At 43.8% G+C, this 12,907-nt stretch overlaps 3 protein-coding genes across 5 annotated transcripts in view; 1 reads left to right on the forward strand and 2 right to left on the reverse strand.

Annotated features, from left to right (window-relative positions):
* The window catches only part of LOC140499107 (uncharacterized), a 392,730-nt gene that overhangs the window by 269,057 nt on the left and 110,766 nt on the right, over positions 1 to 12,907 (reverse strand). The window contains 1 exon segment of the mRNA XM_072600116.1: positions 2,645 to 5,602. Coding sequence (XP_072456217.1) covers positions 2,645 to 5,602 — 2,958 coding nt within the window.
* The window catches only part of LOC140499108 (uncharacterized), a 264,366-nt gene that overhangs the window by 167,864 nt on the left and 83,595 nt on the right, over positions 1 to 12,907 (forward strand). The gene's annotated exons all lie outside the window — the stretch shown is intronic.
* LOC140499112 (uncharacterized protein KIAA1671-like) lies at positions 9,967 to 11,558 on the reverse strand. Its single transcript, XM_072600126.1, has one exon. The coding sequence runs from the start codon at positions 11,377 to 11,379 to the stop codon at positions 10,228 to 10,230; it is 1,152 nt and encodes a 383-aa protein (XP_072456227.1). The 5' UTR covers positions 11,380 to 11,558; the 3' UTR covers positions 9,967 to 10,227.

Genomic DNA, 12,907 nt, shown 5'->3' on the forward strand with positions numbered 1-12,907 from the left:
CCAATCACTGCTATGACGACCCATGTGGGTCCTGCCGAAATAAGGAGGAAAGGCAGTTTCCTATCCCCAGCCTAATCCTTCCCTCTTTCTGGGGGGTGAGAGGGAGCTTACAGAGATTGTGTATGTCCATGGTCCATTAACTTTTCTTAACTGATATTCTTTGTTACAAAAGAGAGCTCATTGGACTGGGAGTGGGAAGGAGATATCTCTGGAAACAACCAGGATGTTTAAAAAAAAAAAGACAATGATAAAATCAGTTTTTAAAAATGTCAAATACAAATATGAATTAAATTTTAATAATTATTTTAAATTAATATTTTATCTTAAAAATATTTTCAATTAAATATTTATTGTTTTTAAATAACAATTACTTAAATACAATTTTATTTCATGCTAAAATTTATTTTCTTAAACTTAATTTTTTGATAAAAATTTTATTCCATTTCATTTTTAAATAAAATCATTTTCTTATTAATAAAATTATTGCTAAATAAAAATGATTTTGTTTTCTAATGAAACTATTTTAAAACTACTTTATTTTTAAATAAAGATTTCATTTCTAATAAAATTATTTTAAATAAAAGTGATTGTTTTTAATAAAATTATTTTAAAATAAACATTTTGTTAAATAAAATAAAAACTGTTTTAATAAAAATATTTTAAATAAAAATTATTTCATTTTTAATAAAATTATTATAAATAAAAACATTCCATTTTTAAATAAAAATCTTGTTTTATTTTAAAGAAAAATTTATTTCATTTTTTTAAACAATTTTTTAAATTTAAAAATTATGGTCTTTAAAATAAATTTTTATTTTTTTAATAATTTTTTGATTTTCTTAAATGAAAAAATTTAATAAAAATTATTTGGCATTTGTGTTCTTGGAGAGAGAAAAAGCAGCAGGAGTTGATTAAATCAGGTGTCACCAAAGCACCCCAGCCTTTCTGCCAAAATGGGCCCAGGAGCAGTGAACATGCCCTGTGTGAGAAAGGGCAGCTCCCTGTGGTCTAAGGACTTCTCAGATAAGGGAACAGCCTTCCTGTTGAAAATCCATGTTTGGGGTCCAGGAGATAGGAGCAGACACTCCAGCACCCGTGAATGGGGGCCAGAGCCGGAGGGCAGAGCAGCTCTCCCAGGTCTGAGGCCAGGGCACCCTCTGCTACAACGCTGCCTTTCTCCTGGGCCCTTCTCAGCAGCCATGCTGCTGCTCCACTCTAGGGAAGGATTAAATGTCACATTTCCATTGGCATTCTCCCAGAAGCCCTCTCCCCACTGCTCCCAGAACAGCAATCCTGTAGACAGGCAAAAATAGTCGCTGGATGACTAAAAACAAAGCAGAACTCATGGAGGGGGGCCACGGATGGCCTTTTGCTGTGGTCAGCTGTATTCTCCAGCCAGGCTGATCTACACTAGAAGGAAACGTCAGAGATGGAGTCTGAACCCAAGTTCTTCCCACTGTCCCATAATGCCTCACTTAGGGTATAGTTCCCCAGGACAATATAAACTGTTTGAGGACAGAGACAAATGTATGACGCAGTGTTTTTCCATAACCAATGCTTTCATCAGGGTAGGGAACCTTGAGCATGGAAGCTCGCTTCGGCAACAGCAATCTTTCTGTAACTGAGTCTTACTAAGTTGTCTACAGCATCAAGAGGTCACTAAGTATGTTGAGTAGGACTTGAATCTGAGTCTTCCTGATTCCAAAACCAGACCTCGTTTATTATACTATACCTAACACACAGTAGGTGTTTAATAAGAGTCTTGTCGAATTCAAATGTGCCACCTGGACTAGGCTAAGCTAGGATGGCCCAATAAATAGGCCTCTGGGCTAGACTCTGAGTCACTTCATTTCTGTCTGTCTCAGTTTTCCCATCTGTAAATGTGGTGATAAAAACAGCAACTACCTCTCAGGATTGTTGTGAAAATCAAAGGAGATATTATTTATAAAGAGGTGCCTAGCACATAGTAAGTGTTTAACATATGTTCCTCTCTCTCCTTGAATTGAATTTTTTGACTGACAAGACCTAGGATCACACCCCAACATTTTACAGACAAGGAAATTGAGGCCACAGACAAGGAAACACTGGTGCCCAAAGTAACACAGGCAAGTTAAAATGAGAGAGAGCTAAGTGTTCTGACTGGAAACCCAGGATTTTCTTACATTGTACCCTAAGAGAAGAGAGTGAGGAGGAAGAGTTGGTCATGGCCCCACGTTCGTGAGGACGAATGACCGGAAAGATGGAGAAAAAACTGAGAAGTGGAGAGGAGGGAAAGATAATGAACCCCACTGGGTCCAAGTATAAGAGAATCACTCATGAGTCAGAGACTCAGGGAGGAGAAATCGCTCTTAGGTCACAGAGCCCAGAATGTTGGAGCTCCAGCCGGACCCCTACAAACCACCTGATCCAACCTTATCCTTTTACGCAGAAGGAAAGGAAAGCTCAGAAAACAACACAGAGCCAGAAGCAACTGACAGCAATCTAGGGGCTCTTTTCTCTTATCTTTCATCTTATCATTTGGCCCTTTTGATTTCTCCTTAGTGTATGCTAATATGCTAATACTTTTTCTTTTTTTGGTCTCCTAACTTGAGGCTGGGAACATGAGAGGTGTGTTGAACAGAAACGAATTTCAGTATATAAATACCTTATGATCCTCACTGGATTTCGTTTCCCAGTGTGGGAATTCCTTGTAGGCCACAGTGCTCTCAAGATTTTCCCCTGGGAGACTCTTCTGGGCTTTTAATGGATCTCTCCTTCGTTCTCGGGCCTCCTGCATGAGGGACAGATTCTCTCGGACTGAAGCAGGGGCTATCTTTTCTGAATAAGTACACTTGATGTTTCCAAAATCCGAATCATAGTCTTCTCTCCTGACTTTAGTTCTTCCATGGAGAGAGGACACTTTCTCTCTTTTCCCCACAGAGTTTCGGGGAGCCCAGACTTCATCCTCCAATAAGATGGCATCACGAGCAACAGGGGAAGTCTTGGGAGGCAAGCTTACCTCTGTGTTTTTAATATCATGTAAAGGGGTGCTTGCCTCAGCCCTGTAACTCTGGCATTTGATATTTTGTGGTTTGTTAGCAGGTGCCACCTCCATTTTCTGATCCTCAGCTGTTTTTTTCTTCCAGAGGTCAGAAGGTGACTGTTCAGAAAGTTCAGATTGGGGCATCCCCCAGAGTGGAGGGGTGAATCTGGTGCTGGGAGCTTTCTGTCTACTCAGTTCGTGAGTGGGGGACCCAGTCTTTTCTTTTCTTATTTCAGGTCCAGAGGGTATCATGGAGCTGGATTCTTCAGGCCTGGGACGTAGCTGCCCAGGGAGATTCACCAACTTTCTAAAACCCATATGATCCTGGGCTTCCTTCTGGCCCCTCCAGTCATACCTTTGGGAAAGGTTATCTGCAGTTGAACTCCTGGTACTTGGCCTATCCCACTGAAACCCACCATGACTAGAATGTACTCTGTCCTCCTTCCAGTCCCTGGGCTCACTGCCTTTTGCAGAGTCTTCTTTGTATTCGGCCATGAGGGCATCTATGTCAAGGATACTTGACCTATAACCATCCTCAGCTTTGGTCCTGAGTGATTCACGGCCATCCTGCTGCTTCCTTCTTGTCAGGAGGTCACTGTTTTTTGACGAATACATAAAATGCTCAGAAGCTCTGGAGGACCTCTTGCCTCCATTGTCTTTGGGGTCACTGGGGATGCTGACAGTTGCTGACCTTTGGCTAACTGACAAAGCATCCACATCTATCCCTCTGCCATCTGCATGTCTCGTCCTTCTCTCCCCAGGCAGCACTGGCTGGTCCCTGGACCTTGGGCTCCTAGAAAAACTGAGGTTTTCCTGTTCCCTCTCTTTGGCCTGCCAAGTTTTGCTCTCAAAGTTTTCTGACAGATCGCTGGGATTTGGAGGAGCTAACCTAGAGTTTGGGGGTGATTCAGACAAAAAGCTGAGTTTTCTAGAATTATGGACATTTACTGGCTCATCTTGGTCTAGCAAAGAGGCCTTCCTGTTTTCATAAACAGAACTGTCCATGTTATAGTCTCTTTTATCCCCAGGGAACTGATATGTCACAGCAAAACGGGTCTCCCTGGGCTCCCGAGGTGGGTCTGGCTTTGGAGCTGCATCCTTTGCATTCTGAGGCACATCCCGACTGGACTCCTCTGAATCTGCTCCATCTTGGGTGTGCCGACTCTTTTTGAAGGAGGCATCTCTGGGGGACAGAGAGTCAGCTCGTCTCCCATGCCTCTTGGTCGGTTCTGGGGCAAATGAGACGAATTCATCAAACTTCACATCATGAGGCAATGTCCTCCGTTGCCATCTCTCTGTGACTTTCAGATCCACACTACCTGACTTTCTGACTTTGGCTTCTGGCTCTGGGGTTGGGGACTGGCTCCATTCACTTTCTTCACCCATTATCAAAGGGTCTTTTCTCATGGACCTGGAGCCTAAGTGTTTTCTTGATCTGAGGTCAAAGGATTCTTCTTTAGCCAAGTCCCTGGGATGAGAGCTCTCTGAATAATCACCAAACTGGCTCCTTCCTTCTACTGGACTTCGTGAATCAAGCTTCTTCATTTCTACTGGCTGTACATTATAAGAACCTATATGTGCTGCTCTGACCACCACAGTCTCAGAGACATGGATCGGACTTTCCTTTCCCTTGGCAATGTGCCGGGGGAACAACCGAGCAGCTTTTTCATTGCCCGCAATCCCGGGAGTCTTGTCTTGGTTTGCCAAATAGGATCTCTCAACAATTTTATTGGGTGGCAGTGAGCTCCCACCTAACACGTCCTTGGGTTCATGGAATTCAGACTTAGGGGTAGCTGTTTCCAGCCTCTCTCGGGCTTCCCCAACCAAACTAGAAACTTGGGAGCGCCCCATTTTCATGTCCAGTCTACCCTGCTGCTTCATGCTCAGACCCTCATTCCAAGAGCCCTGCTTCTGAGAAGACCACTGTTTATTAGTCCTAAGCGTCACGGCCTTCTCCTCAGGGGCAGTCACCACAGCCTTGCTGAGGACCCTTTCGCCAGTCATATGTACATTGTTACATCTTGGCTCAATTCTTTGGTGAGAAAGACTATTTCCCATTTGCTTCACCGAGGACATATTCCATCTTTCGTCCCTGGGACGTTTTTCCCACAGGGTGGCATTAACTGGGCTTTTTTCTTCGTTCGACAGTATGCTACTCCAGGGTTTCTCAGCCCACTTTGAATTATCGGTTCTGACCTTTGCGTTGTCCACCGGCCCCTTCCCTAACCATGATGTTTTCTCCACTGCTAGGGTACGTGACTCACCACATTTTCTGGCTGACTCACTGGAGGATGTCAAGAAGGAGCGGTCAGCCACGGGGTACTTCATCATATTGGACTGAAACACAGTTGCCCAGACAGTCTGGAAGTCCTTATCATCTTCATCCATGGCGGCTGCAGGCCGACGGGGCACCATGGTGGAATCCTCTTTCGAGAAGAGGGAGCTGTCTGACTCGTTGCTGGCACTCAGTTTCCGCTCAGTCTGTCTGGTTTTCTCACAGGGCTTCACAGGCTTCCACTGGTTTTTCCCAGCAGATGCTCCGTTCAAATCCATCCTGAGCAAACTCTGCCCTTCTCTGTTCTGTGAAGAAAAAAGGAAGAAAGAAAGAAAACTCAATATAGAAGAACTCAAAAACTAAAGCAGGCTCGTGAGGCTAATTGAAGTGGCTTACAAAGGGCAGGTGGATGAAATTTCCTTCTATTGAAAGGGGGATGTCTTAAATAGAATACAGTTTGGGGTACATTCAGATCCTCTCTCTAGTCACATACAGTAGTCCAACAACTATTCAAAGCAACAGAGCAGAAAATTTACAAAATGACCCAACTAATTTAGAAAAGGTAAAAAGACAGCAGCCTATCTTTTTACGTCAACAGTCAAATGTCTGTTCATCTTTTTCTGTGTGGTTCCTTTGTTTTTAAAGGTCAGGGTTCAGTCTGCAATAAAGACCCATTATGACATTACAACCTCTGAAGAGGGAGTTGGACACAAGATGGTCATGCCAACAGTTTCTTTTAGAAAAGGACTTTGAAGAAAACATTGGGCCAGCTGGGATGTCCAAAGATACTCTGTGGAGTTCAGCAGAAAAGTCCAGAAATCTGGGAAGGATCACATGTCCTGGAGGCAAGCTGATGATCTCGAAGGCCCTATCCCCAGCTCTATTTCCACAAGTAGAAAACTAGCCCGTACTCTGGTTCAGACCCTGGGCATACGAAAGACAAGAAAATGAAGCAGGCCCTACCCTGGGGGAGATTCCGTTCTATAGGGATTCTACTACTGGTGGATATTAACTGTAGGGTCCTCCATGCTCAGCCCACCCCCGAAGATGACAATTCTTCATGAGGAGCTGTGGTCAGTCCCCTGAGGCCCAAGTTTCTGGTAACGGGACTCTGGTCTTCTCTAACAAGACTGGTCATTGAACCACACACCATCCCTGTGAGAAAGGTAGGGCTTCCTGGAGCAGGGAGAATCTTAGGCTCCTGAATTAGGTTCATTTTTTCAAATGAAATGAGGTCAGTAATCCCTGTGCTTTATATTGATTTTGCTTTAAAATGGAACACTAGCTATGAATTATTATCTGTTTTTTGTGAAATATTTCCCAATTAACACTCCCTCTCAAACCAGATCACAAGCTGTTGTTGTCCACTCACTTTTCAGTCATGTCCAACTCTTCCCGACCCCATTTAGGGTTTTCTTGGCAGAGAGATTAGAGAGGTTTGCCATGTCCTTCTCTAGCTCATTTTGCAGATGAGGAAACTGAGGCAAACAGGGTGAAGTGACTTGCCCAGGGTCACACAACTGAGACCACATTTGAACTAAAGGAGATGAGTCTTCCTAACTGTAGGCCCACTGTTCTATCCACTGTACCACCTAGCTGTCCCAGACTGCAAGTACCTGCTTAGCAATTTATAATCTCAAAGAGTTGCCTGAGCATTAAAAGGTTTAAGTGATTGGATAACAGGCAAGGTAGTATGTTAGAACGGAGAGCTGGTCTTACAGTACAAAAGATATGGATTCTAATATAATAAAAATGACAATTTTACCTAAATTAATTTACTTATTTGGTGTCATACCAATCAAACTACCAGATAACTTATTTTCTAGAGCTAGAAAAAATAATCTCAAAATGCATCTGGAAGAACAAAAGGTCTAAAATATCAAGGGAAGTAATGAAAAGAAATGCTAGGGAAAGTGGCCTATCCCTACCAGATCTCAAATTGTATTATTAAGCAGCAATCATCAAAATCACTTGGTACTGGCTAAGAAATAGAGGTATAGACCAGTGGAACAGGTTAGGTATTCAAGACACAGTAGTCAATGAATATAACAGCAATCTACTGTTTGATAAACCCAAGGACCCCCGTTTCTAGGATAAGAACTCACTGTTTGACAAAAACTACTAAGAAAACTGGATAACAGTGTGGCAGACACTGGGCATAGACCAATGCCTGACACCATATACAAGAATAAATTCCAAATACATGATCTCGGTATAAAGATTGATACCATAAACAAATTAGGGGAGCAAGGAAGAGTGTATTTGTCAGATTTATGGAGAATGGACAAATGTATGACCAAACAAGAGATAGAGAACATTATGAAGTGCAAAATGGATCATTTTAATTACATTAAATTGAAAAGTTTCTGCATAAACAAACTCAATGCAACCAAGATTAGGAGGGAAGCAGAAAACTGAGAAAGAATTTTTGCAACTAGTGTCTGTGATAAAGGCCTCATTTCCAAATATAGGTAGAGAACTCAGTCAAATGTACAAGAATACAAGTCATTCCCCAACTGATAATTAATCAAAGGATATCAACAGGCAGTTTTCAAGAGGAAGAAATTAAAGCTATCTAAAATCATATGAAAAAATGCTCTAAATCACTATTGATTAGAGAGATGCAAATCAAAACAACTCTGAGGTACCACATCATACCTGTCAGATTGGCAAACATGACAGAACAGGAAGATGATAAATGCTGGAGAGGATGTGGCAGAGTTGGAACATTAATTCATTGTTGGTGGAGCTGATCTAACCATTCTGGAGAGCAATTTGGAACTATGCCCACAGGGCAACAAAAATGTGCACACCCTTTGACCTAGCAATATTGCTTCTAGGACTGTATCCCCAAGAGATCATAAAAATAGGAAAGGGTCCCACATGTACAAAAATATTTATAGCAGCACTCTTTCTGGTGGCGAAAACCTGGAAATCAACGGGATGTCTATCAATTGGGGAATGACAAGTTATGGTATAAGAATATAATGGAATACTATTGTGCTATGAGAAATGATGAACAGGAAGACTTCAGAGAGGTCTGGAAGGACTTCTATGAACTGATGGTGAGTGAAAGGAGCAGAACCAGGAGAACATTGTACACAGTAACAACCACAGTGTGCAAGAAATTTTTCTGGTAGACTTAGCCCTTCACAGCAATGCAAGGACCTAAAACATTCTCAATGGACTCGAGGCAAAATGTCTTCCACATCCAGAGAACGAACGATGGAACTGGATTGCCAAATGAAGCAATATATATTCTCTTGTGCTATGTTTTGGTTTGGTTTGGTTTTTCTCATGGTTTCTCCCATTCATCTTAATTCTTCTAAGCAACATGACCAATGTGAAAATGTGTTTAATAAGAATGTATGAGTAGAACCCCACCCCCCCAAAAAAACCATCTGGATTCAAGACCTGTCTTTCAACTGTCTCTGGCTGTAAAATCTGGGAAAAGTTGCAGAATCCCAGTGTTATATATTTTTACATAATTTTTTTAAAGGAGAAGGGGAATTCCCAGTGTGGAAACTCATCTTCAGTTTAAAAAAGCTCCCTAGGGGTAGCAAGGGCTCTTAGTTATCAAGCACTTAATTGTCAACTATATACACTCGGGCTGCTAGGTGGCACCATAGTGGATAGAGTACCAGGCCTAGAGTCAAGAAGACTTATCTTCCTGAGTTCAAATCTGGCCTCAGATACTAGCTATGTGACCCTGAGCAAGTCACCTTACCCTGTTTGCCTCAGTTTCTTCACCTCCAAAATGAACTGTAGAAGGAAATGGCAAACCCCTCTGGTATCTTGCCAAGAAAACCCCAAATGGGGTCATGAAGAATCAACTGAACAATATGACGAAGACCATAAACAGTGAATGTATACATTCAGAGACACATATATTTTATATGTATATACACATGCACACAATACACACTAAGTAAAAAAAGGCAAACACAAAAATCCCCAACTTTGAGGGGCTCAATCTAATGGCAGAGACAACCCCAAACAAGCCCACAACTTTATGCCCAGCATCACACAATTGGTGCGCCAGAAGAGGGGGATGTGAACCCTGGTCTTCCTCACTCCAAGCCTGAGCCTCTTTCCAAGCTGCTGCACAGCCTTTCTATGGACGTTACAGAATTCCAGAATGGCAAAGTGGCAGCTGTGGGGCAGTGGTTAGAGATGCCAACCCTTGAGTCAGGAAGTCCCTCATTTGATACATAATGCTTCTGTGACCCAGGACACTTAATGGCCCCCAGAACTCTCCAGAGGAGGTGTCATTCTGCACTGAAGAGGGACTTTCCTTACTGGGAGATCCCTACACCAGGACAATCCCAGTCCATTGGCAAAAGAAAATAAAAAGGATGTCAGGTATTAAAAACCTTAAAATTAATTACTCATGGGATCTAAAACCTTGTAAAATAACATCTGGGAAAAGGGTGTCAGGACACATAACAAGAAGCTTAGCCAGTGTAATGACCTCCTTTTACAGGAGTGGAAACTAAGGAACAGGGAGGGGGAAACAAAGCCCCCTTGTGAGGCCACACAATAGTGGAGCATCAGGGCCCAGCTAGGGCTCCAGATTCCTTGCAAATGAATCTAAAGGTCATTGTGCACAGGGATATTTGAACGGGGCACAGGACAACTGCAGGGAAGCTGGACACCAGAGGGGCCTCTTACCTGGAGAACACTTTCTTGAAGAAGCTCACCGCTTGATGCGGGGCCTTTCTCAAGTCTTGATTGACTTTCCAAAGCTGGCCTTGTGAACCTAGAGTAGAAACTCAGGTTAATCTCAGAGGGGGCAAGCAAAGGTGCTATATGCCAGGGTAGGAGTACCCAGAGCATTAAACATAATATGAAAATGACACAGACAGCAGGCTAAATACTCTCTGTCTCTCAGTTGCTGTTGACATGAGTCTGACAGACAAAGCCTACGATGTCACAATGTCAGTCTGGCTTTACACTCCCTCTCCTGTTTGGCTTTCTCTTCCAGGGGGTTCCACCCTTTTCTGACCGAGGCCTCAGGCAGGTCTGTAGATGTTTCAGGGGAACAGGCGTCCATCGACTTAAAGACGATTTTCGGACTCTGTTCCGTGACTTTGTTTTTCAAGTCTGGGTCATCCAAACCCTGTTCCTTCAATCTCAAAGAAGGATTCAAGGATGTAGCCCTGTCCAACGGCTCTGTTCTCTCTTCTCCGTTCCCTCTGTCTCTGGAACCTACACCCAGCCCTTTGTCCTTGCTCACCTCCATGGGACTGCCCACCTTCTTGGAAAGGACGTCCTTATTTTCAAACCTTGCCGTGAGATCCACAGACAAGGGCCGAGGTTTCTGGACCCACGATTTCTCTGGGGGAGGAGGTGGTACCTTCCCCCCAGGGCTTTCTAAAGAGCTAGGCTTTGAATGTTGGACAGACTCAGTGAAGATGGCTGAGACAGGCCTCCGCTTGCTCCTTGGCCAGGCTTCTGAAGATGGGTGGCCTCCTTCATTCTTGATGCCAGGGGATGCCAGGTGATTGTTTTCCTCCCCTTTCTCCCAAGATTTCAACACAGCTGGCCTTTCCTCAGAACACAAAGATGCCTGCCTCTGGAGGGTCCCTGCAGGTTTCCGAGGCGGTAATGCAGGTTTGGCTGTAGTCTCGTTCTTGGAACTGGGTGGCTGTCCTTGGGGCTGGGTCACAGCGTCTACCTTTTGCTCCTCACCCATCCACTTTCCAGAGCTGGGATCTGCCTTGGACTTGGCAGGGCCAGCCGTTTCAAAAAGAATGATGGTGTTTTGGCTGTGCACGGATTGGGGCAGGGCTTTATTACAGGGCTTTATTACACTTGAGCTCGTGCCTCCTCCCTCATTCATCTTTGGTTCAACCAAGGAAGGCATGTTTTCATCTGAAGCCTTAGCAGTGGTTGAGTCCTCAAGCTTGCTATATGAGAGTGGCCTGGTCACCAGAGTGCCAGGCTTGACAGCTGTGATGGCAGATTTCACATTTGCAAACACATCCGAAGAGTTCTCCTTAGAAAATGGTTTGGGGGAAAGTCGGGGCATGGGGAGTGCTCTTGATGGAGTCCCAAGATTCCTAGACCCTGCCAACACCATCAGTGGAGGAGAGGCTTTGCTGGCAGGGTGATAGTAGGTGGTCTGCAGTCTGTCTTCCTTGGCGATCTCATTTAAATTGGGAACAGGTGTTAGAGACGCCAGTGGGCTGACCTCCACCCTTGTGGCCACGGTCACACTCACAGGGCCATCTGTGTTAAGACATTCCTAAACAAAGCAGAGACCACTAGTGAAACAAGAGAAAAAAAGAATTAGCATAGGGCAGGACTCAAGTTAACAGCATAAAGACTTCCTCACACCTGATCCTCCCCTGCAACTCCATCACCATCTCTAGGTTTGGAACCAAGGCCTAGGCCTAAATCTCTCACTGCATACTTACTGGCTGTCACAGTCTGGACAAGTCAACTTTCCCTTCCTATAGATAATCATATATGGCTTTGATTTCTGTAACATCTTCAAAATTTACAAGTATTTGTTGAGTTGCTTCAGTTATGTCTGATTCTTTCTGACCCCATTTGAGGTTTCTTGGCAGAGATACTAGAGTGGTTTGCCATTTCCTTCTCCAGCTCATTCTACAGAGGAGGAAACTGAGGCAAACAGGGTGAAGTGACTTGGCCAGGGTCACACAGCTAGTAAGTGTCTGAAGTTGGATTTTAATTCAGGTTTTCCTGACTCCAGGCCCATGGCTCAATCCACTGAACCACATCCTGCCCTTACATGGCAGGGGAGGGAGGGTTGTTAGCAAATTTAAGAAGCATAAGATGGTGCCTGGAACATATTTGATGCCTCATATACGTTGACTGACTGGCTGCCTGATGGCAATGCAATCTTGGACTACAGAGGTTCCAAGAATAAATAAAAGAATGAGGGAATAGCATGCTCTGGTCAGACCACAGCTGGAGGGCTATCTTCCATTCTGGGTGAAAACATGGGCAAACTAGAGTATAACCATTGAAGGCTAGAGGGTTATAGATAAATAAGTAGTGAGAAGGCACTTGGAATCATAAAGAGCTGGGTTTCACTCCTGCCTCAGCCACTGCATGACCCTGAACAAGTCACTTCCCCTAGGTCTGCCTCAGTGTCCTCTTCTGTAAAATGGGAATAACAGTATTTACTTCCCAGAAATGAATTAAAATTTGTGAAGGGCTTTGCAAACCTTAAAGTGTTAAACAAATGTCAGTTGTTGTTGTGGACAGAACCAGTATGGACCCCAGAGACCCTCTAGTCCAACTCTCTTGCCTAGTTTATAGATGAAGAAACCAAGTCCCATGGAGGTGAAGTGACTTGTCCCAAGGTCACACAGGTAAGTAGTAGGAGCAGGATCCAAACCCAAATGCTCTGATTCTAAATAGAACATTCCACCCTCAAGACAGGGAAGACATGTGAAGCAGAGCAAGCTTTGTCTCCAAAGTCACAAGTGGATGGTGGTAGGAGGGAACATTAGGCTGGATGACCTCCTGGATCCCTTCCAACTTTGCCGGGAGGAATGTGGCCTTCTCGGTCCTCAAGTGTGGTCTTCTGACTGAGCCCAAGTTTTACAAAACAAATCCTTGTATTAAGGGCATTTGTT

The sequence above is a fragment of the Notamacropus eugenii genome, chromosome 4 (assembly GCF_028372415.1).
Source record: "Notamacropus eugenii isolate mMacEug1 chromosome 4, mMacEug1.pri_v2, whole genome shotgun sequence".
Classification (NCBI taxonomy): Eukaryota; Metazoa; Chordata; class Mammalia; order Diprotodontia; family Macropodidae; genus Notamacropus; species Notamacropus eugenii.

What these genes read in the sequence shown, in the direction of transcription:
- LOC140499112 (XM_072600126.1), bottom strand. Translation starts at nt 11,379, where the DNA reads ATGGTGTTGGCAGGGTCTAGGAATCTTGGGACTCCATCAAGAGCACTC.